The sequence below is a fragment of the Vanellus vanellus genome (assembly GCF_965231255.1).
Source record: "Vanellus vanellus genome assembly, chromosome: 1".
Classification (NCBI taxonomy): Eukaryota; Metazoa; Chordata; class Aves; order Charadriiformes; family Charadriidae; genus Vanellus; species Vanellus vanellus.
Window position 1 is genome coordinate 69,012,642 of NC_138905.1, and position 26,097 is coordinate 69,038,738.

The 26,097-nt window shown below is 48.3% G+C and overlaps 2 protein-coding genes across 2 annotated transcripts in view; both read left to right on the forward strand.

The window, feature by feature from the left end:
• Window positions 1-434: 434 nt before the first annotated feature.
• On the forward strand, window positions 435-16,822 carry WNT5B (Wnt family member 5B). The gene is made up of 4 exons (XM_082488905.1): window positions 435-529; window positions 1,309-1,556; window positions 7,880-8,172; window positions 16,264-16,822. Exons 1-4 carry the CDS (start codon window positions 450-452, stop codon window positions 16,720-16,722), a joined length of 1,080 nt encoding a protein of 359 aa, XP_082345031.1. The 5' UTR covers window positions 435-449; the 3' UTR covers window positions 16,723-16,822.
• A 7,928-nt stretch (window positions 16,823-24,750) lies between these two features.
• The window catches only part of ADIPOR2 (adiponectin receptor 2), a 48,952-nt gene continuing 47,605 nt past the window's right edge, over window positions 24,751-26,097 (forward strand). Inside the window, exon 1 of the mRNA XM_082488390.1 lies at window positions 24,751-24,839. The gene's annotated coding sequence lies outside the window, so the exon portion shown is untranslated. The remainder of the gene's footprint in view (window positions 24,840-26,097) is intronic.

Sequence of the window (26,097 nt, forward strand, 5' to 3'; positions counted from 1 at the left end):
CACGCCACGGACGGCGGGGTGGGCGCATCGAAGGGCGGCCAAGCCGGGGCCGTCCGGGAGGCTCCGGGGGTCCCTCCCGACGCCCTTAAGGGCGAGGCCAGCCCCACGCATCTCCCCACTCCCCCCTGGGGAGGGACGGGGAGGCTCCGTCGGTGGCGGCGAAGCCCCGGCAGCGCGGCCCCCTGCCCCCGGGACCAAGGGCGGGCGGGCGGGAGGGAGGGAGGGAGGCAGGGCTGCCGCCGAAGCCCCCGGGAGGCGGCGGCCGGGGGAGGGTCCTGCGGGGTGGGAGGGGGCGGCAGCCGCAGCCGGGCTGTGCTCGCCGCGCCCCCGCCGCACGCAGGCCCCGCTCCAGGGCTTTCCTCGGCGCTTCTCCGCAGGGCGCCCCGTCCCGGCGGCCGGCTCTGCGGGGGCTGCCCCAGCCCCGCCGCCGCCGCCGCCCGCAGCCCACCATGACCGGGCCGAGGTTGGCCCTCGCCGCCGCGCTCCTCTGCAGCTGCACCTCGCCGGTGGCCGACGCCAACTCCTGGTGGTGAGTGAGGGCGCGGGGGGAGGCAGCGGCGCCTTTGTCCGCCGCCGCGGGACGGGGGACCGGGGGGGGCCGGGGACCGTCCGGGGGCGGGCGGCGGAGCGGGAGCGGGGCGGCTGCTCTCCGCTCCCCGCGGGAACTTTCCTGCTTGCCGGGCTTCTTCGGCAGCAGCTCGCTTCTTTTCAGGTTCCCCCCCGCCCCTCTCCCACCGTCCCTGCCCAATTTTGGGGGGACGTGGGACGCAGCCCCCTCTTCTCCAGGCATTTCTGGGCTCCTTTGGTACGGGCTGGCTGAAATCCCGTCCGGGCTTTAGGATGTGGGGAAAGCGTCGGGAGAGGATGGGTAAGGTTTCCTACCCGCTGCCAAAAAGCCCTGGGAGCAGCCGCGGAGCCCCCTTCCCCTAAAGAGCGGAAAATAGCCCGGCTTGAAGGCAGGCATCGCTGGCTGGCGGGCTGCAAAAAAAAAAAAAAAAAAAAAAAAAAAAACAAAACCAAAGCAGCTCACTTTCTTCTTTTGCAGAGAAAGTGCTGAGCTTTCTCTCTGCCCCCTCCCCATCCCGGGTGTCCTCTGTGTTTAAACTCAGGTTACAAACGAGCTGTGTTTTTCCCGCTAGAGCCCTGGAAAAGCCTCACATCTGGCAGAGCCGTAGAGGAGGACATGAGAAATGCGGCCGGGTTTTGGGAGCGGGGCTGGGCTGAGCTGGGCTGGCGGGGAAAGGTGCCGGGCGTTTCGCGGAGGGGCCCTCTCCCTCCAGACTCCCTTGGATGTTTTTCTCATCGTAGGTCTTTGGCCATGAACCCTATCCAGAGACCTGAGATGTATATCATCGGCGCTCAGCCGGTGTGCAGCCAGCTGCCGGGGCTCTCCCCCGGGCAGCGCAAGCTCTGCCAGCTCTACCAGGAGCACATGGTGTTCATCGGGGAAGGGGCCCGCAGTGCCATCAAGGAGTGCCAGTACCAGTTTCGGCAGCGGCGGTGGAACTGCAGCACGGTGGACAACACCTCCGTCTTTGGACGGGTCATGAAAATAGGTAGGAGCACCCCGTGTGGGGCAGGTGCCCCTCTGCAGCTTTCTCTCTTTCTTCAAATACACATGCAGGAGCGATGAGCCCTATTAGCACTGCTCCTAAAGCTGCTTTTAACGAGCTTTTCCATTCCCTGGTGTGCTGGTGCTGCCCGAACCCTGCCTGTGTGCTGCCTGTGCCTGAGAGGGTGGCAACAGTGCACCTGAGCCGCGGCCGGAGCTAGCTGGGACAGGCAGGGGGAACTTTCTTTGGGGGGCCATGGGGAAGGTCAGGAAGAGGGGGGCTGCTTTTGTGTGCTTGTTTAAAGGTAGGGAGGGAAGAAGCTGGAGCCAGGAACAATGGATCTGTGTTATCATTCCCAGCATCTGGAGTGCCCTCCAACAGGGAATGCAGTCCTGAGATGTAGGAAACGTGGAATCCCTTGGCATGGGATCTTTCCCCCCTCCCTGTTCTGCCGCTTTCTGTGTAAACCTAAGAGATTTTTATAATTCCTGCCCTGCTGGCCGTAAGAGGCACATTGACAGGCCATTGCTGCACTTGAATTGAGGTGTGACCTAGCTACATTGTCCCAGCTCCTTTTGAAATGCAATCATCTGATGGCAAGAAACTGAGAAATCCGGGCTCGGTTTGATGTGTCCGACAGCCAGGACAATAAAGAAAAGGTGTTAAATCAGCCACTCACACAAACATGCGTGTGCGCACACACACACACACTCACTCTCACTCTCTCCAACCCCGTGTAAAGACGTTTTGTTTCCCACCCACAAAGCCGACCCTTTACACTGAAGAACCAGCACTATTTCTAGGTTGTGAGGTCAAGGAAAACAATGAGCAAGGGATGGAAAAAGGCCTCCAGCTCCTGCACCCCCATCTGCCCCCAGCATTGCTTGCACCTTTTTGGCTTCACTCAAAAAAAAACCCACAAAAAAAAACCCCAAACCAAACCAAAAAATGAACAACCACCGCATAGGCAGCCAACACCAAGAGATGAATCTTTAATACCTCTGAGGTGGCAGGGTGATAGGGCACCAGGGTAACCAAGTCCTGTGATCCCTTCCATTTGATCTTGAAATTCTTACATGTCATCCTAGAGAATTTTAGGGATATTTTTGCATGTGTTACTCAACCTTTCAGAATTCCTAATTCAGCCCACCAGAACCATTCTGATTCTTCCCTTTCTGCTCAGCTCATACCCTAACAAATCCCCACTTCTCTGGGGTATTCCCCTGGGAAATGCCGTTTCCTGACACATACTTTCAGCCGCTGACACATATCCAAGGCATCTGTGCATCCTTGATCTCTTTCTTTCTGATAGCAAGGGTGGTGGCCAGATGAGGCTGTGTGCAATCCCAGATTGTTAAAACTTGTGCTTTGGAGTACGAAAACTGAAGTTTCAGCCACCAAAGGGAAAGGACAGAAAATAGGCCTCCATCTCTCCCTTCTGCTGTCCCTCTCTCACATGTAACTTATCCTAAAGAATGGGGTAAATTTCAGATCCCCCAAGAGATCCTAGTGACTCCACAAGGACACAAGAAAATAGGAATCTCCCCTTCTGGAGCAAACCTCATCTTCCTCTTCAGTACTTTCCTGCAGCCCCGGGTTGGTCCAGTGGGTGAGTCCACACCTGGAAGAAAAGAAGTAAGGGTGAACTAAGAGAAAGCAGAGATTGGAGCTGAAGGATGAGAAGCCAGCAGGAAGGATCAGAGGGTGTACAGGAAGAAGGGACTGAAGTGGATAGTGGAAGAGGGAAGATTCCTCCTCTCTAAAATGGGTTTGATCCTGTTAGATTGGGAGTAAATTTGGGGTTTTATGGGGAAGGAGGTGTTGTGGGTATGTGATGGGTATGTCCAGTAGTCCTGTTGCTGCTGTTTGGTTCGTGTGTGCATGCATTTGTTTGTTAGTAGTACTGTTGTATCTCTAGCAGGAATCTGCTGATGGTAGTGTCTGTGAGGTGACTGCCTGTGCTTGCCCGCTGTTTAAAAACCTATCCTAACAAAAGAGTTTTTAACCCAGCTCCTTTAGATTCTCTGGTCAGAGCATGTTCGGATGTTTATACTCCAGCACAAGCCAGTGCAGAAGAAAAATGTCACCAAAGGTGGCCTGAGGTATTACAGGGTCTGTGATGATTCATTGCTGTTGTCTACATCAGTGATGAGCTGTTGTGGAAGGGGATGCTGCCTCTTCTCTTTTCTCTTAGTTCCACCTTCCACTTTGATTTTTTCCTACTTTGTAATGAGGCAGTGCTTATCATTTCAGCAAATCTGTTTTCCACGCTGGGGAAGAAAACAAAGCCTTTCAATCTCTCAGGTTGTGTCAACTATAGTTATTCTTCTCTGGGTTTGTACTGTGTGCCTGTCTCCTGTTTTCAACCTCTGAGCCCCAATTCTGGACCACAGCCCTTTTTGTGTACTCTGTGCCAATGGCACGAGAAAGGTCTGGAGGCCAGAATATCTGCAAGAGTGCAGAGGCATGCCAGAGTGTTGTGGAGCAGGGGGGGAAGAGATAAGGACCAAGAAGGTGTATAGTGTGCCAACAACCCTTGGCTGCCCACCCACCAATGCAGGCATGGCATATATTACATGATTTCTTGAGCTGGTCTAAATTATGAGAGGGAGGAGAACCTGCCCTGGCCAAGTCCAAAGCCTGGGACTCATGAGAGTGTTCACTCAGAAACCTGGAAGATGTGTTTCCTTTCCCCCTCGCAGAACTTGGCTCAGCTTGGAAACGGGAGACCCGGTTGGTCTGTGTTTAATCATTACACCTTCATTTTGTGCATTTCATAGAGGTGAGGCCGTCCAATGATACAAAGCTTTTGTAGAGGCATCCATAGCACTGAAGTAGACTGGTTTTTAGCACTGTTTTTTCCTAGTGTTTGTGGTGTTGTGAGAATTGCTCTTACCTTTTAAATGTGGTTTATTCAATAATGATATCTGGCAATCTACAAAAATTGTCCTTCTGAAGTTGCTCCTTGTTCTGTCGATACAGATTTTAGACTGCATGTGTGTGTGTATATATATCTCTATACATTGTATACAGACACATTCCTTACTGCTACATTTATGAGGGAGAGGACAGCACCCAAAAAGATCGTGTTAGAATTTCCTCAGGGGAAGAGAGACTGTAACTCCTAAACGCAAGGCTGGGGTTTCCAGGTTAGTCCAGTCACTTCTGGAGCCAAAGATCTTATCTCTTCTGCCTTTTCAAATGCAAAAAAAAAAAAAAGGAGTCATAAAAGAAGAGAACAAAGAGTATTTTTTCCTCGTTTTTCGTCCAGATTGCCAAACTTCAGGGATGTGCTTTTAAAAAAATTGGTTGAAATGAAAACTTTTTCATCAAAAAAGTTAAGAACGACACATTTTTATCATTTTTGCATGAGTCTCCCCACTGGTGTCAGTTCTCCCATCTCCTTCTCGTGCAGCTCCAGAAAAGCAGGCCCTGGGGACCTTGCTTGGCATCCTCACCCGTGGCCCCCGAAAACCCTCGCGGCCCCGGGCTCTTCGTCCTGCTGCCGGCGGCGGGTGGCCGGCGGGCGCAGGAGGGCAGCAGAGCTCCGCGGAGCTCCGCGCCGGCGGGCAGAGCCTCCCGGGGACCGGAGCTTCCCGGGGACCGCAGCCCCCGGCATCGTCCCCGGCCTGCCCAGGGTACGGCAGCCCGGGGTGACTCCGTCCCATCGCTCGGGAGAGCTCGGTGCGGCGTGGGAGGACGGTTACTGCCCGACCGTCTCTGTAACCTCTGTTCATGTTTGCACAACTTTGGGGATAACACCCCTGTCTGTTGAGATGAAGGCACAAAGGTGTGGAACTGGAGTGAATTTTGAGATGATGAGTGAAAACCCAAATATTTTTCCAAGGCTGGAAGGTGCGACAGGAGAGCAGAGAAAATGAGGAGGTATAAGCCCACAATTGCCAGCTACAAATTTGCTTTGTATTAACACGGGGTCTCATGCACACATCTGATCCCACCTCCCAAACCAAGCTGCAGTCTTCCAAACGTACATCTAGTGAGCACTGTGGTTTGTTCTGCTTTGTGGGCAGCAAGGGGGGAAAAAAAAAACACTGTGGCTTCTTTCAGCTGCTCCCACTACCATCCTCAGCAGCCTAAACAACTCATGCAGATCCAGGGGCTGCACCACGGAGTTGTGCTGCTACATCTGAAATGTGGAGATGGTTAAAACATGGACAGTTAAAGTGCAAATCTGATCTGTGCTTTCAGTACAGGGATGTCAAGCAAGCTGTAAGGATGCTAAGCACCTGGAGCCGTGCAGGCTCTGTTGCACAAGCTGTAACACTGGGAGGTCCTTTCCTCGCGTGGTTTTTCATCTCTATAGGTGCTGGGAGTGCTCTACTTAATAGGATGATTGGTGTGTCCGCAGGGCTCTAGTTGTACAGGCAAAGACTAGTTAAGGGCAAAACTGCACATTGGACGGTTACCTTAAAATACCCATAACGTGCAAAACAAAGTAGATTAGTAAAAGGCTTGATTTTAGGCTGCTGAAAAATGACCATAACTCCCTTATGGGCCAATCTCAGCTGAATTACCTTAACTAGGAGTCACTCCTCTTTACCTCTCAGACCAGGGAGGTTTGGGGGGGCATAGTCCTCTCCTTATAACCTGTTAGTATGGCCCTCACTTCTCTGTGTCCTGTAGTGTTTTATCAGCCTTGTGCTGTTCTCCAGAGCAGAAGCCCTTAACGTACAACTCTCATTTAGAAGGGGAAAAAAAAAAAAATCACAAGTTGTTCTGCAAGGTGGATGCCATTTACAGCCTTGCCTTTGTCTTGGGTCATTACCACTAAGCTGGTGATAAGCTGCTATTAATTACAGATTGTCAGCACTTGCAAATTGGAACAAGAGCATACCAAAAGCATCAGCTCAGTCCCACTGAGGGAGCTGGCACTGAGAGCCTCGTGGGTTGGTGACAAACTGTTCTTGGAGGATCTGCCTTCTGAAGTCATTCAAATTTGCTTGAGAGCATTAGAGGGTCGCCTCTTGCTGGGGCTTAGTGTAAGTAGCCCTTCACAATCAGATTGCTTATTCCAATGAAGTTTTGGCAGTTGTTCTCTTTATCACCTGAGAGTTTGGTGACACAAAATTATTCTGAAGGTGTTGGTTTAGCTATTTATTACACCATGAAGTGAGAGTGCAGGTGTGGATTGCCTCCTTCTCTTCCTCATCCCCCTCTTCTCCCCCCTTTCAGACCTGCAGCACTCGCTGGTGCAGCACATTTAGCCTCATGCAGTATTCTGGCTGTGTTGATGCCCCGGTCAAATTGGGGCTGAATCGCTGCCAGGAATACATAGCTGGAGACCCGATCCAGCTGCTTGGCTGGGAGTCTAAGTGGTATAGAGAATCCACTCCAAGCAGAGCAGTCTTTAGTAAACCTGCTAATGGAAAGTCTTTTCATTTATTATTGTCTACATGGGAAAGTTTTACTTGTTCCAGCACTGCAGTTATGTAGGCGTTGGGACAGCCTCTGCCTTGATGCTTTAATGTAAAAATGATCTTCCTTCAGTTTGTCTCAAAACAATTAGCAGGTGGCCTTATGTAAACCAAAATAAGGTCAATGAATTGAGGCGCCCATAAAGAGTGCTTGTCCCAATTAAATTAAAACTGTTCCAGGGTGATATCTGGCTCAACCAGAACGCTGCTGTTGCACAGACCCAACCTTGTTAGTTGTTCTCAATGATTCTTCAGTGGCTGACGCAGCAGCTGTGTTTTCAGCAAGTGAATAACCCTCTTGCTGCTTGAGTTTCCTCCAGGTTAAAATGAGAGGATACTGAAGGGTTGATCTGAGGGGAAGGAGGCTGAGCCGTTTGCTCTGCTTGCCTATGGTGTTGCTGTTTCTTTTGGACAAGACCTGGAGTTTCCAGGGCTCTTAAATGGTCAAACATAAGTATAGTAAAGATAATAAACCTTGAGGAGCAGCACCTACAAATTCATGATGAACATGCTCTTCCAAAGAATATTCCTCCAGGTGACAGCAGAAATCTCAGTCCCTTCCCTGGTTTGTGTCAGAGAATTGGATTTGGTTTTGATCCTGGTTACACAGAAACTGACAGCTCTGGGCAGTCAATTGACTGGAGCTGTTATTGTGAAATGAAAACAAGAACAGGATGTGAGCATGTGTTAGGACAGTTCCCCTTCTACCAGAACGGGCTGGTGCCCTTGCACTTGACCACCCCATTCCTTTGTTCCAATTGATTCTGTGCACCTTCTCAGAGCACACCACGTCCTACTGTCCGGAGCCTGTTTGCTTGCTCCTTGCTGTGCATTGCGTTTGTTAAATGAGATCTGCCTCTCGTTAATTTGCTTCTCACATCTCTCTCACAGGGAGCCGAGAGACTGCTTTCACCTACGCCGTCAGCGCTGCCGGGGTGGTGAATGCGATCAGCCGGGCTTGCCGTGAAGGAGAGCTCTCCAGCTGTGGCTGCAGCCGGACTGCCCGGCCCAAGGACTTGCCCCGAGACTGGCTGTGGGGTGGCTGCGGCGATAACGTGGAGTATGGATATCGTTTTGCCAAGGAGTTTGTGGATGCCAAGGAGAGGGAGAAGAACTATGTGAGAGGTTCAGAGGAGCAGGCTCGCATGCTGATGAACTTGCAGAACAACGAGGCTGGTCGTAGGGTAAGACCAATGCTGACCCTTTCCTCTTTCTCAGAGGCAGATTCAGAAGGCTTGAGATAGTCAGATACCAAATTACTTGGCGGTTTGATGAGGGATAGTCCAATGATGCCCCAGGAACTCCCTTGAAATGGTGTATGGTCACATTTTCTGCATTTTTGTGACTATTGCAGACAATATTGCCAATATTATGTTCGAGCTTTAATGGCAGGCTTCCATTGCCAGCTAAAGCCAGTGAGTTTTTGAGTCTGTTGAGATACTGTATGGCACATGTGCCCAGACATGTAGGCCCTTTCCAAATAGACTAGGTGCTGTCATGACCCACTTTCAAGGTTTATGTCTCAGAAACTGGCTTCCCAGAGCTGCCAAAATGACAGGCTGGTGGTGAAGAGGAGAATCTGCTGGCACGAGGAGTTCTCTTCTGCTGCCATGATTCAGATTTTTGGGAGTATAAGGGCAGAAACAAACACTGAATCAGGCTACCTGGCTATGTCTGAAACTTATTCCTTGCTCAGTTACCTTGATATTGGGCAAAATAAATAATTTGCATCTAGGTGACAGACATTTTCTGTGAAGATACAGTTTTGATCTGGAGACCCCTAGGGATGGAGAATCCATCACTTCCCTTTGTAATATGCTGCCATCATTAATCACCCTGTTTCAACACTGTGCCTCATTATCATTTGAATTTATCTGGTGTCAGCTTCTCATCAGTTCATTTTCTGACTTTTACAGCTAGATCGAAAAGCCCCTTAGTAATCAGAATTTCTTCTGCATAGATGTATTTATCTACTGTAATTTATTCACCACTCTTTCTTGACAAACTAGATTTGAGCACTGAAGACTCTCTTTCAGATGTTCTCATCAGCTGTCAAATCATTTTCATGTCACTTTAGTGTACCTTTCCAGTTTTCCCATATCCTTTAAGAAACTAGATACCAAAATGACATACTGGGTTCTGGTATTGGTCTCACTGATGCTGTAAACGTAGATGAAGTTTCCCCCTTTGTATGCATTCAGTGTATGCACATTTGCTTTTTACACAATTCCTTTGTCTGTGATTAATAGCCTGGAAGGTGTAGCATCATTCATATGTGGTACAACTGTGTAATCCTGCCTCTTTCCAAATGTAGAACAGGAATACTTACTTGAGTATTTGTCCCTTTTCCACAGGGTGTTTAAAATTTTTACCATTCTTCTCTAGTAGTGAGCTTTTCTAAGGTTAATTTTATTTCTAATGCATATTAAAAATCCTATTAAGTGTACTTAGCCTTGCTCTTTTGCACATTCTTAACTAATATCCTTAGTTTCCTTATCAATTTTCTGCTCTTTCTAACTTCTAATTGTTACTGAATTATCTTTCTATTTCCTGTGTACGTCTGTCTGTTCTGCGTGTAATTTTAGCTTCATTTTGCTGCTGAAGAAGATTTGCTGGTTTTCTGATTGTGAAATCAGTGTGTCAGGTTGAAGCATTGAAAATACTCCATTCTTCTTTTGCAAAATCAAATTGGGTTAAATTTGCAGTAGGTGGAAAACTCTGGACTTGAAAGCTGTAGAACTCAGTGGGTTTTGGTTTGGGGTTGTGGGGTTTTTTTTGGCTTGCAAGGGCAGAAGGTCTGCATTTGCTTAGAAATGGGGAGGCGTTTCTCCACGGAATAGTAGCCTCAAAGTGGCATTCTTGTCTGCATTACTTGCTTTGAACATCTTACATGTCTGGAGTCATGAACTTGGGTTACTACAAATAAATACCCTGCCTAAAATAGGGAGTGAATATGTTACGAGACTTTTTAACAGCCAGTCCTATTGCCTTGAGGGATCCAGAGACAGAATATGGCCAATACTTTGAGGCGCTAGTTGAACTGTAGTAACATCTGTATTAGAAGATCAAGTCAGAAGATACTTGCTCTGTAGCATGGGTGAAACACTACCCTGTCTTGTTTTTCTTGTTATATGGGCAAGAATCCAACTGAGCTGTGATTTCAGATTATGATACAGTTTTAGATGGAAGAAAGCTTTTTCCTGCTTTAAGGATAGAGCTAAAAACAGTTATGTCCTGCCTTTACTACAGTGCAGAAAATGATCTAAATTGTGCTTGGAACGCTACAGTGCCCGTGCTTCTTTGGACTCCATAGATAAGCTCTCAAGGCAATTTCTCTGTCTCCAGCTAACCCAGGACCTGGACAAAAGCTTTCCAAAGAGCCCAGCAAAAGACAATGTTATTTCAAGCTTGTTTTTTGTAGACTCTGTAGAACATATGGCCATAGAAAATAACCTTAGATTAAATGAACACGAGTCATTTTAGATTAAATTAAATGTAAGTAGAAACCACTGTGTAATTAAGCTTGTGGATTTCAAAGAAGAATCTCTGATAAACTAAAGGAGCCAGTTAGTAAACTCAGCCGAGGAACTCGATGTGGAGGAGGTCTGGAACTTTTTCAAGTCAAAGATGCTAAAGCCATTACAATTCTGCATGCCAAGCAAGAGGAAAAAGCTTGTAGGAAGAATATCCAGACCTCACTGAATGAATAACTACCACAGAGAAACTGTTAGGAATAGACCAAGAGCCTACTAAGAATGGAAAAAAAGAACTGATAGCAAATAAATAATGAAAAGCTCTGTCTTAGAGGTCAAGAAGTGTAAAGATGAAGTGAGAACAGTAAAAAATCACGCTGAGTCAGACCTTGCAAAGGGTAGTAAAATAAACAATGAAAGTTTTTTAACCTTTGTAAATTGGAGGAGGCTATAGAAAGGAGGCTGCTAGTCAATAGGGATGGGGCTGAGTCTAAAGACAGAGTAGTTTTTGTCCCCAAAGTAAATGAGTGCTTTAGTTGGGATTTCAAGTCAGTATGGGGGACATTGCTCATGGAGAGGGGTACTGCGTGTCTGCTGCACAGTGGAGATGTCTTTTTCTGCCCTCAACACTTGTGCCTAGGGGAGTAAGTGCTCGTAGTGTAGATTTTTAAATGTCCCCGGGACCGTGATTTTGGAGGAAGCCAGGTGGGGTGCCCTAGGGACAGGCGAGGTTTATCACAGTAGGCAGCGGGCAACGGTGCTGGCACGTTGTGGGAATGAGGAAGGCATGAGGAGGCAGCTGTTGCGTTCAGACAGGTAGAGGGTTCTGATGTTTGGGGCCAGCAGACCTGGGATGGGTGCGATGGTGCAGGCGGCTGCTGGTGGAAGGGAGTTTGGGATTGGGTCAAATGAATCAGATGGGAGTCAAGGGGCAGCAAAGGGTTGGAAGAACGGAGGGCTCTGGAGTAAATGAGGCTGGGGCTTTGGGGTGGATTGAGTAGATGAGGATTTGGGGGTAGTGAGGGATGGAGATGCTGGGATCAGGAACGGAGACAAATATGAAAGGAACTGGAGATGAGACCTGGGATGGCTCTCAGATAGCATTGCTACGGGTTGCAGGGTTGTCTGCTCAGGATGGTATTTGGCCAGTATGGGACAGCTTTTCCTCTTCACTCTTAGAAATATATTAGTGTGGGAGCAAAGGAGAAAGACTGGAAATGAAAATTATCACCATCAAGGTGGAAGCAAAACTCAGGTAGCGTAAAGCTCTCAAGTCACAGGAGGTGCCTACTTTCTTTCCTGGCACTCTGAAAGAGCTGGCACCTGGCAGCACAGGCAGTGTGACCTCGGCAACATTTACAGGAGGACCTAGGGGAAAGGATATCTCAGAAGAGCCAAAATGGGAAATAATTTGAGAAGGATCACACAACCGTTTAGAACATCACTGATTTCTTAAAAAGCAAAATAGATCTGATAGGTCTCATTTATCGGAGCTTCTGTGAGAAGTTTAATGTATTTCCCACATGGGAAATGCTTGGTTAAATTCGGAAAGAGAAGGAAAAATGCAACAGCTATGAGATGGACAAGAAACTGGTTCAAGGAAAGATGTCAGTAAGTTGTGCGAAAGGCTGTATCTTGATCTTAACAGAGCTTAATTAGCAGAGTTCTTCAAAGACTTGTCTCAAGGCCAACACTTAGTATTTTTGTTTCTCAGCCTCAATACAAGAATTAGGAATGGGCTGATGAAATTTGCTGGTGATGCAAAGGTGGCAAGTATTATGGATATAGAGGAGAATCTGAATTTTGTACAGCAGCTCGTGACATCCAAAAAAACAACATTAAGACCATCATTTGAGGTCTTGTATGAAAAACATTTTTAGTCATTAGGAAATGAGTAGAAAAGAATTGGTCGCAGCAGTCACTTGCACATGACTGCAGATGTAATGTGGCTCAGAAGGTGGTAAATATCCTATAATGTACTTGGGAAAGTCTTTTCATAAAACATCGGGGAATACTAATGCCATGGTATTAAGCTCTCGTGAGGTCCCAAAATATTGTATGTTCTCATATTCCCAAGCAAAATGACCTCAGACTAGAAAAGGCTTGTTATGGCTGACCCAAGGGATAGGAATCTTTTCTTAAGAAAGTGGGCTAGAATAGCTTGCCATGTTTAGCCTAGCAAAGTGAAAGTTGAGAGAGGATATGACTGATGTCTGTGTTAGTGGGAGAAATAATACGGACGGAAAAGTACTTTTAAAGCAAAAGGCCAATTTGGCACAATAGCAAATGGGCATAAAGTGAATACATTTAGGCTGGAAAGTAGAAAAAGATATTTTATCATTGGAATAGTGATCAGAATAATGGTGGCTGAAAACCTAATTGCTTTTAAAAGGGCACTCTATACATTTAAGGAAAATATTATTTGAAGCAGTGCCTACAATAGCAAGAGATCGTACTTAATAACCGAGGAGTTCCCATCTAGCCCTGCATTCCTAAACTTCTGAGATTCTGGTTTTGGAAGCAGGAAGGTGCACGTGTAACTCCATACTCCCGAAAGTTGGTGCTGAAAGAAAGGAGTACAGGAGACAGGGCAGTGAGCACTGCTAAGTGGCCACCAGGTGCCATCCCACATTCAGCCTTGCTCCGCTTTCCCTGCCACTGTTTCAGTTGATGTCTTCTGATTTCTAGGCAGGCTTTTGGCATGTCCCCTCACTGAGTTTCCTGTGGGTGAGAAAGTTCTCCTTGAACCCTGAGGAGCTCTGGTGGCAGGAGAAAAGATTGTCCCTGCTCTCTGTGGTTCTCAGAAGGGGAGCTGAGAGGGAGAAGAGGGGACCAGAGGTCTTTTATCTTTCAGGCAGTCCTGACCCCATCACCCTTTCACTCCACGTCGGAGGCCTTGTGGTGGTGGCTCCTGGCTTTACTGCCCTTGTTTGTTTGTCTTTGGCTGTTATCTCAATATGTCCTTTCCTTCCATCTGTCTTTTTCTTCCAATTGGTCTCCATTACCCTCTTTTATTTCCCCCCATTCCTTATCTGTCACACTGTCTGGCGGACTGTGGCTGTCAGTCCTTCCGTGCTGTTTACCCAGTCAGCATATGGCAGGCCTCAGTCATCAGTCACTCCAGCCAGTGCCAGGAGAGCCTGGAAGGGGGTCTGGCTAATTGACCACATAGGAATTCCCCATTAATTCTCTTCCCGTTCCCATTCTTGCAAGAAAAGAATTGGAAGAGAACTTGGGCTTATGGGAAGGGGCTTTAAGCCTTTCCATTAGAGGCATTTTCAACCTGTTTAAGTGGCATGGCCATCGATCAGGTCCTGCCCTCAGAACTGCATGTGGGGTCTGTTATTCTTTACCTTGACCCGAGCCCAGTCAGAGAGGAATTCTCCAATTTCCTCTGCTTTCTCCCCATCTAGGCAGTAAAGGAGGAGAGTGAGGGACCCATGTAGCAGCTGAAGTTACAGTTACCTCCACAGGACGTTTATGGTGGGAGCTGCAGGGGCTGAGTGGTGGCATGCTTACCTGTGATAACTGGTAGTGTTCGAATTCCCCAGCACAGCTACTACCCACATGGGCCAGATGTTTTGAGCATCAGTTGCTTAAAGCCAAGTCGGAGCAAACTCAGTCCCATGACATTAACTGAGAGGGATCGAGTTGCAGTGTTTTTCTAAAGGAACAAAGCCCAGGATTAGGAAGAATCATAATACTTTATAAAAACACAGGCAAGGGCAAGGGAGGCATGAGTGGCCTGGGATTTGACAGAACCATAACCAAAAAGTGCTAACACAAGCTTATAACAAGCAGGCTGACAATGCAGTGAGGATATAGTAAGTGTCTGGGGCTCGGGAAATTCAGCTGTGGCTCTGTCTGGTTATAGTACAGCAGGAATCCTTAAGTAACGGTGTGGTTGGTCCTCTGCAGTTGTAGTCCGATGCAAGACAAGTGCTTAACTCCCAGCCTGTAGCTGTTACATTGCGCAGTGAGGGACTGCCTCAGTAAATTGAGCTCTGAGGAGCAGAACTAAAGCTTCTCTGTTTTAAGGACTCACTCTGTTGACTTCCTTGGGAGCTGGATCGGCCTCCATGTGATTTAGCCATTAAGCCAAATTGAATCTTCACTAGCTGTCAAAAGCACTAGATGTTAGTTAGACCAGGAGCAACCAGTTGTTGTAGGGGAACTCTGACCTCTCGCTGCTGGTCCAGAATGTAGTCGTAGGTGGAAGGTTTTGCTTGTGGTATGCTCAATTGCCTTAATCACCTACTCCTTGGCAAGCGAACGCAGAGAGCTGGGAAGCTTTCTTCTGTGTCGGTGAGCGAGGCAGAAAAGAAACCTCAGCGCTTGGCTGTTTTCCTCAGCAGAAAACCTGGCGAGAAGACTTATGGCTGTCTCCTTCAGAACATCCTAGGTTTTTTTTCTCATGTTCCTCGATCTCCCCCACCAGATACAGCTGGTGGTAATTTTGTGGCTAATGCCAAACAGCTCTGCTTGGCAGGTGGGATCTGGCAGGGCCGCTGCCCTGTGAAGGTGGCAGGACAGTCATGGGAGAGCAGATGTGATCCTGACGGTGACAGCGCAAGGAGCACGGGCTGGGGCTGGTGGAGGGGTGAGCTGCCGTAAGGCCCTAGCTCCGATGGCACGGGGATGCCAGCTCCTCGCTCTGCGAACTCTGGTCAGTGCCAACAGCATCTCGCATCACTGGCACTTTTGTACCTGTCTCTGGAATTAGCAGGAAGGACAAACCCAACCTGCATTTCAGTTTATTTTCCTACATTTTGAGCTTTGTTACTCTAGAGGGTATTCTTCAATATCTCTCGCTCCTCCCAGCTAGTGCGGGGAGGAGGAGAGTATCGACCGGTTTGCTGCACACCCCGTAGTCGCTCTGCTGAGGGTTTAACGCTCAGCGGCTTAAATTTCCAAGGCTGTTTCTTTGAATTTTGGGTTTCCCAACTTGCGGCCGGTGATGCCTCATTTTCAGGGGTATGATACATCCGCGGACCGCCGACAAGGGAGGCAAAAGTATCTCGGGAAAAGAGAGCCCCGTCAGCTTTGCCTTCTGCCGCTCGAAACGGCGGCCCCTCCTGCCCGGCGGCGGCCCTGTTAGCGCAGGGAGATGTCTGGACACAAGATGGCGCCGGTTTGCAGTTGGGGGGCTTGCAGCTCAGCTCAGCTCAGCTCTTCGAGCAGGACTCCCTGTTAACACCTCGAGCAGAGGTGGCCACCTTTCCCACCACCGCCGCCACCCCTGTTTGCTCCTCGCTGGAAAGTGGTGGCCTCCGGAGGAGGCCACCCCTTGGGCGAGCTCCTCTGGGCAGAGGCAGAGGGAAAGGCGTGGGCTGATTTCAAGAGGATGCAGGTGTATCCCTACAGACCACAAGCGTCAGCTGCTGGGGCGGGTGGTGGGAAATGGGCAGGTTCCCAGGCGTTCCCCTGTCGCAGCTCTGAAGGGGAAAACGTGGAAAACCACAGTGGTCCTTGAGATGGGGGGGGGAGGGGGGAATTTCCAGAGGCCACAGGGATGGGACTGTTCCCTTCCTTCTTTCCAACTCCTGACCTTGCCGGCAAGTCAGAAATCTGCCAGGGGAAAAGAAGGCGGGGTGGGGAAGCCACGTTTGGAGACAGTGTAACCAGAAATAGAAATATTTAGGGAACGAGAACGAAGCAGTTGCCAACAGGAGGAAGAGGAGACTTTCATCCCTTCCGAAGGGTGAAACAACAGAAATTGGGGGATAATCAAAGCAGCTATGGAAACGAGGTGAATCCATTGTCATTAAGCAGCTCTGCCTGATTGCATTTCTCTTCCCGCAGGCTGTGTACAAGCTGGCAGACGTGGCCTGCAAGTGCCATGGCGTGTCGGGCTCCTGCAGCCTCAAGACCTGCTGGCTGCAGCTGGCTGACTTCCGCAAGGTGGGCGACCTGCTGAAGGAGAAGTACGACAGCGCCGCAGCCATGAGGATCAGCCGCAAGGGCAAGCTGGAGCTGGTCAACAACCGTTTCAACATGCCGACGCAAGAGGACCTGGTCTACGTCGACCCCAGCCCGGACTATTGCCTGCGCAATGAGACCACCGGCTCGCTGGGCACTCAGGGTCGCCTGTGCAACAAGACCTCGGAGGGCATGGATGGGTGTGAGCTGATGTGCTGCGGACGGGGTTATGACCAGTTCAAGAGCGTCCAGGTGGAGCGTTGCCACTGCAAGTTCCATTGGTGCTGTTATGTCAAGTGTAAAAAGTGCACAGAGATCGTCGACCAGTACGTCTGTAAATGAAAAGAGCCACCAAAGCGACAAATCTATATTATATAAATCTATATAAATATATTTTATATTTGTATAAATAAACAGATGATGATAATAATTAAAGAAGCTTATTTAAGAGACATTTTGGTTTTGAAATTTCCCCCATCAGGCCGGCTGGTTTGCCATTCCTGCAGTTCTGCTGGGGAGTTTGCCTTTGGGTACATCTCCCCTTGGATGTTTTGGTCAGGGTGAAGAGGCGGAGGACGTGCTGACAAAGTGACCCCCCCCTCAGCACTCAAGCACATGCTATTTCATTACAGAAACAGAGCCAGCGAGAAGGAGAAGAGTGGCTTCTTTCTGCTCTCTCATCGGTAAATCTCAGCATTTTGCATAGTTATCGTACACCTGAAATTACAGCCAGACATGGGTGAGTCTTAGTTATCTTGAGTTTCAAACCGTGCCACCTCACTAAACCCACTGGGAATTTGGAACCAATTCTTGATTCTTCAAAAGGGCTTTGTTGCACTAGAGGGAAGGTTAGCCAAGCCTCCTCTACAAGAATATGACTTAAAATCCAGAGCCCTGTAAACCACTCCTGGACGCTGCACAGACCACAATGTGGTGGAGGAAGGCTTACAACCTGCTGTTGTGAGGAAGGAAGGTGTGACCTGTGGCTGACCAGTGCGTGGCCTGGGACTCCCCACAAAGCCAGTATCTAGCTCTTCTGTACCACCCAGGCAAAGGGGAAGTCCGTCCAGCTCAGATTACAGGGCGATGTGCATGAGGGAGATTTTTTTTTCCCCCCTTTTAATCCCATGCTGAAACTTAATTTGTCAATACAGAGGAGAAGCTTCTGGTGCCTAGGGATGTTTGCGAAGGTAATATACTTCGTATTTTGTCAGTAGAAAGAAGCACTGCACACACACACGTGCAGAAGGCTGCATAAGCACTCCTCATACCACTGCCGGTTTTCCTCTTTGAAGTGGATGCAGGTGGTCACCTTGTTCAGCTCTATTAAATCCTCCTCACCGCCATCCCAGATGTATAGTTCCTCTTTAACATTAAACACCCCTCAATGACATTTCTTTCCCTCTGTTGGTTGTATATATGTGTGTTTTTGTTTTATTCTTTTGGTGGGGTGCCTTTTATTTTGCTGCTCTGTATTTCAGAGTCCGGGGGCCATGCTCTTCACCGGCATAAGCTAACCACAGATACGTTTGCTCCCAGAATGGTATGGTCACCGATGGAAGTCTATTCTGTGTTTTTCATTGATAATAAAAGAGTATAATAAAATTGTACTAGGGCAGAAGGCATTACCAAAGTCTGCTAATCAGTCTTACCACGTTGGAATTTTAGTATAATCCAATTCATAAAGCAGGGAACAAATGCTGTTTCTAGCACAAGACATTTCCTGTGCCTCTCAGCATCTGCAGAGTTCATTTGCAGTCAGAACAATCAAGAGAAGCCAGTCCCCAAAATGTAAGGGTTTGCTAATATACATCCTCTTTGTTACTGACATTCCAATAGTGTTGGTTTTTTTACTGTAAATTTAAAAATGCGCAAAATATGCCAATAAGCAAAGAGCCAGCCATGAAGATTATTATTTTTATACTAAACCTCTGTTTCTTATAAAGCATTGCAGTTTTACAGATTCCACCATTTCAACCACCAGAGAAGAATTTATATGTACCTTTCATACTTCAAATATTTGAGGACTCCAGAAAAGCACAAGGAAGAAAAATTATGTTTAATAATTAGGACCTGTTGTTTTTTTAAACCAATGTGTCCAGTTTTTATTTTATTTTATTTTTTTTAATCCAACAGGCAATATATTTGCTGGCATCCCAGAATGCAGTTTCTTGGAATATAAACAGTGGCCTAGATTTATTTTATTATATAAAATCCAAAGCCAGTGGTATTGTAATTCAAAGTAACGGAAATAGTTTTCCATGCATGGAAAAAATGTGAGTGCAATGGTCTGATCCAACTCCCATTAAACTTCAGTGGGAGCTGGACTGAGCCCAAGATCGGATCAAATGTGTGAGCTATTCACTCCTGGGATACTATACGTCTCTAGCCCAGTAATAAAACTTACTCTACCTTGGATACATCTAAAAAAGACCTTTCCTCCCACCACCCGCACCTCATGTTCTTGTCCATCCTTATTGCGTCAGTGCTTAAAGGTGCCGGCTATTTGTATATGGCACCCTCAGGTATTGTTAATGTGTCTAATAATTTCAAATTATTTCATTTGGCCTTCCCGATAAAGACCACACATTTAAGGGAGTTGCAACTCTCCTTGCAGTTTGGCACCACAATTCTGTGGGTGTAAACAACTTCAGGATCTGAAAAGCTGGCATTGTTAGGGCTAGTATTCATCTGGGTGTCTCTAGATATGTCCTTCTTTTTCCACCTAGAATTTTTTCTGGATGGAAAAAAGATGATTTTTGGCCTTTTGTCCTAGCACTCTGGACCTCTGGCAGCCTGGCTGGAGCCAGCAGTTCCTCTTGGAATGAGACCATATAGCGATAGGAGAGAAGTGACCATTGGATTTCTGCCCCCCTGCCCCCGCTCCCCCTTTTTACAAGACCCAGGTTTCAGTCATCTTGACTTTCTGGGAGTTTTGTATGCATAAATTTGATCCCACTAAACTCTAGCTTAAAACTTAATTTCTATGGCGCCCACACATAAAAGAACCTCCTTAGGGTGGTAGTAAGTATAAAATAAGAGCACAGCCGGTTTGGTTTGATGCAAAGCCAAAGAAAGTCAAACAGAAAGCTGCAGCAGAACTGCTTCTTTACCATTGAAGTTAAAAAGTGGTGGATTCTAAGTTGTGCCTTGTTAGATGCACGAAGTGGTAGAGGGATGTGGGGGTGGGGAGCTAAGCTCGATTCAGAGCTCTGCCGATTATCTGCTTTGTAATCTTCAACGAGTTGCTTAATTTCTTTGCATTTTAGCCTCCAGCCTCCTCGTGTATAAAATGAGGAGCGGAATACCTCTTTTTTCTCTAAAGCTCTTTGAGAAATATGGCTGAAAAAAAAATGTAATTGAAGGCCTACCCTCTACGCTCATTAACTCTGGCAGGCAGACAGCTGTATCCCCATTGTGTGGGGACACGCTCGATTCGGGACAAAGAGGCTCAGCGGCACCTCAGAGGGTCAGATGCTCGGAGGTGGTTGCTGGGGGGCTCAGCGGGAGCCTCGGAGAGTCTGCTGCAGCGAAGCCCTACTCTGGCACAATGCTGGAGGGAAGACTGTTCTACAAAAGAGAAGTGAACTCGGGGCTTCTTTGTTTATGGGTATTGAATATCTGGGAGCAAGAGCGAGGCTTAGAGAGGTTAGCCTGGTTTCTGAATCAAATACCTGCCTGCTCACATTCTGTTTGCAGTTTCATGTGGATAAGATATTAACACAATACGCTATTATATAGTGCGCGCTGGTGACTGGCTGCCGCATTCCAACCCTGAAGTCACTGCACTTCAAGGTTGATAGAAATGACCACCCATAAGTCATGTAAAACTAAAATATTTTGGAGTTAAAGGCACTATGCAAATATACGGTTATTGCAAGTCAGTGAACATCAGCTCCTAAACAGAGCAGAACAGGATGCAAATCTGTCATCATTTTCCAACTGGCTAGTAATACATAAGTTATAACGTGAATGAATGAGGCCTCAGTATGTTCTGCTGCAAGGTAAGCTAAGCAATAGCTGATCCCAGAACAAAGGGAAACTTTCATGTGATATTAATTATGGTAAAAAGATAGCGACAGGGTTGTGGAAAATTTAGATGAACTTTTTAAGACCGCTGGACTCCAGGTCATTTGCATCGTTTGGAGGCTCCCATTCTTTGTCCCCAAAAAGTCTGTGTCTACCCAGAGCTCAATGTAATGGAGAGACTGCTGCCTTTTGCAATTCAGGAAACAGCCAAGTTGAACCCAGACACGCAGGGTGAGTGTAACTTACGCTTTCTATATGGACCCAGGTTTCATAGCCCTGACAAAGCACAAATGAAGCAGATCTTGTTCAGTCATATAAAATCAAACATGCAAGGTTCTCTCTCTGCTCACTTGACCGTGTCCAGGGAGAAGCCTAGTAGGTTTAAATTACGCTGTGGGAGCAATTCCTAATCACCTGTGGCTACAGAAATATAGAGGGTATTTTCATCAGCTGACGCAGACACAAAACATCCCAAGGAGACCTTGGGAAATACCTTCCAGTGACTAAAGGGCATTTCTCAAGTGCCTGTCACAAGGTTTTCCAGAACCTACTGCTTATGTGGTCCTTCACTTTCATTTAGCTTTTGTTTAACTACATTTCAGCTTAAATAGATTCTAGAAGATGATCTATGAAATCGAGTTCACTGAGTGGCAGGCTGTGAAGGAACTGTCACGCGACAGACCATGAGCAGATATGAACATAATATTGGATCCCCTTCTCCTCAAAGGTAGACTTCTGGCTGTGTCTAATCTGTGGGGCCTAGAGATGCATCCCATCTCCATGGCCCCGATGTGTGTCCTGAATCCCTGCCAGGGCAGTGCAGGCACCAATACCCCATGTGCAAAGGCTGATGGATGCAGAGACCATTGAGCAGGTAGCCCATCCCAGCTCCAGCTCCAGTGTAGATAGCTGGTGGCTTTGGGACTGGGCCATGTCTTGAGGATACCAGCTCCGAAGTCTAAATATAACCAGCCTCAAAGACAAGCAAAACAGATTTCCGTGGTCAACAGGACACATACCAGAAAGGACAAAAAGAATCACGATCATCTGTTGTAAATCTTCAAGTAACTATAATAAAAACCCCAGTATAATACAATGACCACAGCATGCTCATCTTTCAACCCATTGTCAATCCTCTCCTCAGGGCCCGAAGCTGTTACCATACCTTCTTCTTTTTTAGCTCTCTTTAAATGACAGTTGAAATCTTTCTTTTTTTTTTTTTTTTTGCATTAGGATTCAACAAGGCATGACCTACTAATAGCCTTTCCTCAAAGAGAGAAAGGGGGAACAAACAGCAGGGTCAGGAGTTGTCCCTGTGAGCAGGGATAAAATGCAACAGCCATAAAATGGAGTACTAAGTATCGCCCTGTGATGCTCAAGTTGGACACCCGCCCTAAGTGGCACAGTTAGCTCTCCACGCTGCCTGCCCAAAGCAAGCTGGGTCCGATGGCCCTGCAGTACCAGCAACAGCTCCAGCTGTTTGGAAGGTCGGGGGCTGGAGCAAGCACCAGCCTTTGGCAGCGTTATGGTGAGGGTCAGGCCCTTTGTGATTTGGGAGGGGACGAAGACTTTGACAAGGAAGGAAATGCAAAGAGAGTGAGCAGGCACCGCTTTGCTGGGAGGCAGGGTGATGATAATTCCTCCCCCAGGCCCTTTCCCCATTAGCACTGCCCCACAGTGCTGTCACAAGGTGGCAGCCATCCCGGGGAATTCGGAACGGAGCCGCTCAAGTATGACTGCTAATAGACATGAAGCAGTTTAGAGGCTTGCAGCAATAAGGCTTATCCTGAAAAAAAAGTTCAGGCTCTTCCTTACCCTAGGGCAGTTTTTTTTTGTGAATCATAATTTGTCTTTTGGCCCTTCCTAGAGTGCCACAGAGTTGTGTCAGTCCTTTGCATGACGGCAAGAGCATCGTGGTCACATGGGATGGGCAGAGGTATTGTCATGCAAGGACACATTACAATCCTGCCTTTCTTTTCCAAAAAAAAAAAAAAAAAAAGATGTGGGGTAGACTCAGTGTCACTTAATGACTGTCACAGTCACTGTGCTGGAGCTAATTGTAGCCCTGCCTTGTTCACAGCCCCAAGGAGCTGCACACGCGCTTAGCCATTACCTGTCTTGGGCTGAGAAAACGTCTAGGCCAGGTTTTTAGTGTGGCAGCCCTCTGTAATTCACTGTGATGACTCTGGCCAGTCTCAGTTTAATTTACCACAGGCAAATTTGCTCTCCCTTGCTGGGAAACAACAGAGTTAACTAATGACCTGCCAACTTTCACAAAGCACGGGGCTATGTATTTAGGACAAAACCATTCAGAGAGGGATTTAAGGCAATGAACATTTTATATTAATGCTGCGATTTCTAGGAATCATCTCCAAATGCCCAGGAAGTACATAAATCAGGTTTTTGTAAATGTGGCTTTCCAAATGAGTACTTTGCCCTGTATGGCAGAACAAAGCTTTCCTTTTTCATTTCCAGGCTTTCGAACCAGAATAAACCACCCTAATTCCTTCTATTCAATATTTAATTAAACAGTATTCCTATCTCAATTTCCCTCTTAGTTGGCTGAGTACATGTTAAGTTATGGTGACAGGAAATGACAGATGAAAACGACATGCAGTTTTTCTATATATTTTTCATCAATGGAGCTCAAAATATTTTAAAATCATTAGCACCATTTTACATATGAAATACCGAAAGATGGGGCAGGAAATACTTCATCCGCTCGGCACGGGGTGGAGCTGGAGCAGGCACTGCAGCTGCTACTCTCCATGCTGCTGCCCGATGGCTGTCAAAATACATTTTGATTGATGAAACTGTAAATATGTGTAATAGTGAAACTGTGATGTTCAGTAACTACCTTGCTCCCTTCGCAATAATAAAGGCTTTAATGAATATGTGAGATGGGACATAATTTAAAGGAGGCAATAGGGGATTGCAGTTTTATAAACAGAGTTTTAAGGAATGGCCAGTATATATCTAATGTTGGTGGGTATTAGGGATCAAACATTTCAAGTATTAATTTATAGGGATAATTTTGCTTCCGTTAAGTATCTTGTTCACAGTCACTGGTTTGAGCTAAAATTTCTGGGTGTGTGTACAAGTCTACTGGAGTGTGGCTCAGCAAAGCACTGAAGTGCGTAGAGCCACACAAACTACGCCAGTCCTCCCAGATCAGCCAATTGATCTTGGCAATTCATTGTCCTCTAACAGGATAGTTTGTGTCTTGTATCCTCTAACAGGATAGCACAGTGTCTTGAACTAGTCTCATTGTACAATGTGCAGGCTTAGATTTTCCACCATTTTCCCCAAGGACACTATTTCAGAAGCTGAAATCTCCACATCACATAGGTCTTCCTGCTGCCCTGCCTACACCTCCCATTACTTAACAGAGAAACTTCTTGTTCTCTTTGGAAACAGCTTCTCCAAGTCTCTACATCAGACATAGGTGTTTGGGCCCTTTCACAAAAAGGCAGCATCAGACCTGGTAACGCTGTCTGGTTTTCATCATCTTTCTGGTGTTGCACCATCTGTGGCCTCCCCACCCCGTTCCATGCCCTGGATCATGCAGTTCAGTCCCGAGCCCCAGTGGGGCCTCTTCCCTCTCAGCAGGACCCGTGGCAGCTGCCGTGGTCCCTGGGGACGCTTCACATCTCCCCACCCCAGTGAGTTTCACAGTGCATCTCTCGGCCTGGATGGCTCTAAGCCGTCACCAGGGGTGGCCCCTCTCGGGCCCCTTTTCCGTCACGCCTGCGGGAAGGGCTGCGTGCCCGGGGGTTTCCTGTGACACCGCTTTCTGTAGGAGAGGGTGACAACCCGCCGCCCAGAAGGAAGGCCCAGAGGAAGTGGTGTCACGGGGAGAACCCCCCCGCCACCCCGCTGCCCGCCCGCCCCTCCCAGGGCGGCAGGACGAATGCGCCGGCGGGCCCGGCCCTTCCTGAGGGGCTGCCAGGCCCTCCCCCACCGCCACCAACTGCCACCAACTGCCCCCGCTACAGCAACCACCTCACACGCGCGGGCCCGCGCCAGCGCAGAACAAAAGCCCGCGCAAACGTCACTCGCTCCCCTCAGCCAATCAGCGCCGGCTCCTGCCTGCGGGCGCGGCTGGGGGATCCGCACCCTTCCTTTCCCCAGCCTGCCAGGCCCCCGGGCGGGCGGGAGCCCTGTGCGCATGCGTGGAACGCCAGCCTCCCCCTTCCAGACTATATTCCCCAAGATGCAGTGGGGCCCCGCTCCCTGCGCGCTTCCTTCCGGCTCGCCGTGCGCAGGCGCGGTGGGGTGTCCCGCATTGGCGGTGGTGGCCTCGTGCGATGATGACGCTCTAGGGCAAGGAGGAGGCGACGAGGCCGGGCAGGCGGCGGCGGCAGTGGTTGCCGCTGGAGGGGGGCGGCGGGGCGGCGGGCAGTACGTCGCGGGCGCCGGCCGTTGCCAAGGTGAGTGACTGGGGGACCCGCGCGCCCCGCTCCTCACCGGACGGGCTGCGCGGCCTGGCCGCCGCCCGTGGGGCCGAAGGTCCCGGCCCGGGGCCGAGCGTCCGCCCGCTTGGCGGGACGGCGAGGGGGAGCCCCCTCGGCGGGGTCGGGTGGAGCGTCTCCTTCTCTCCCGCCGTTCCACGGGGAACGGTGGTGTGGCGGGAGTCGGGGCCGCGGCTGCCCCTGGCACGGGCGGGCGGGTGGGTGGCCCGGGTGTTGGGGAAAGACCGGCGGTGGGCGCTGCTCTCGGCCGGGGCCCGGGTTTTGTCGGCGCGGCGGGGAGCGGGTCCTGCGGGCGGTTGGCCGGGGGCAGAAGTGATCCGGGCTTGTGGTCAGGGTGTGTGCTTAGGGGCACGAAGGAGCGCTTGAAAATGCTCGGCTGGAGGAGGCTTTAGGCCAGTGAAGGACTCTAAGTGGGTCAAGAGCACTGTAAGTGGGTCTTGTTTGTAGCTTTCTGCACACTTGTTGCTTGTCAGGACAGGGAAATCGGCTGCTGCTCCTAAAAGCTTTTTTGCAGAGGCGATAAAAATAATAATTCCTGTGCTTGCACAATAGAGGAACCTTGCCTTGCTCGCGGAGCGCTCTGTGTGTGTGTTTATGTGTATGTATCTATAAACACTTGAGTTACCAACAGTAGGTAATGTAAATATTTGACACTAGTGTCGCGACAGTTTGGGTATTCCTAAGTGAGTTTATTAACTTTTTAAAAAGGCTGGGTTTTTTTGTTGTTGTTGTTTTTTTTTTCTGAGAGAATCAGGAATTCATCTCTTGTTTGCTTAGGATGAGCAACAAAGACGTTGAAACATATGGTAATCGACTAGAAGAACAAAGAAGATATGACAGCTGTTGCTCTTCCTGAGCTTTTCAAGCAGTGTTGGTTTCTTTTTGTGTCTGTCTTAGCCTTAGAACTCAATTGATTTAGTGGCTTTAGTAGATGTATACATTGGCATATGTTTAAGAAATCCATTAATATTGAATTATTACTTATTTGACATACAGGCTTTGTCACTTCATGTATGTAAACTGTATTGTATGCACCTGTCACGTAGCAGAAAAGCTTTTGTATATTATTCCTCATTTAAAGATACATTTTGTTCTTAGTGCAGCATTGAAGTTCTTCAGGCAGTTGAATTCTCTTGTGTATTGCAACTGTGTTGTATATTTTTTAAAATGGACCAGGTTTTTAAAGTTCACGGGGTCCTCAGGGCAAACCTTCCTG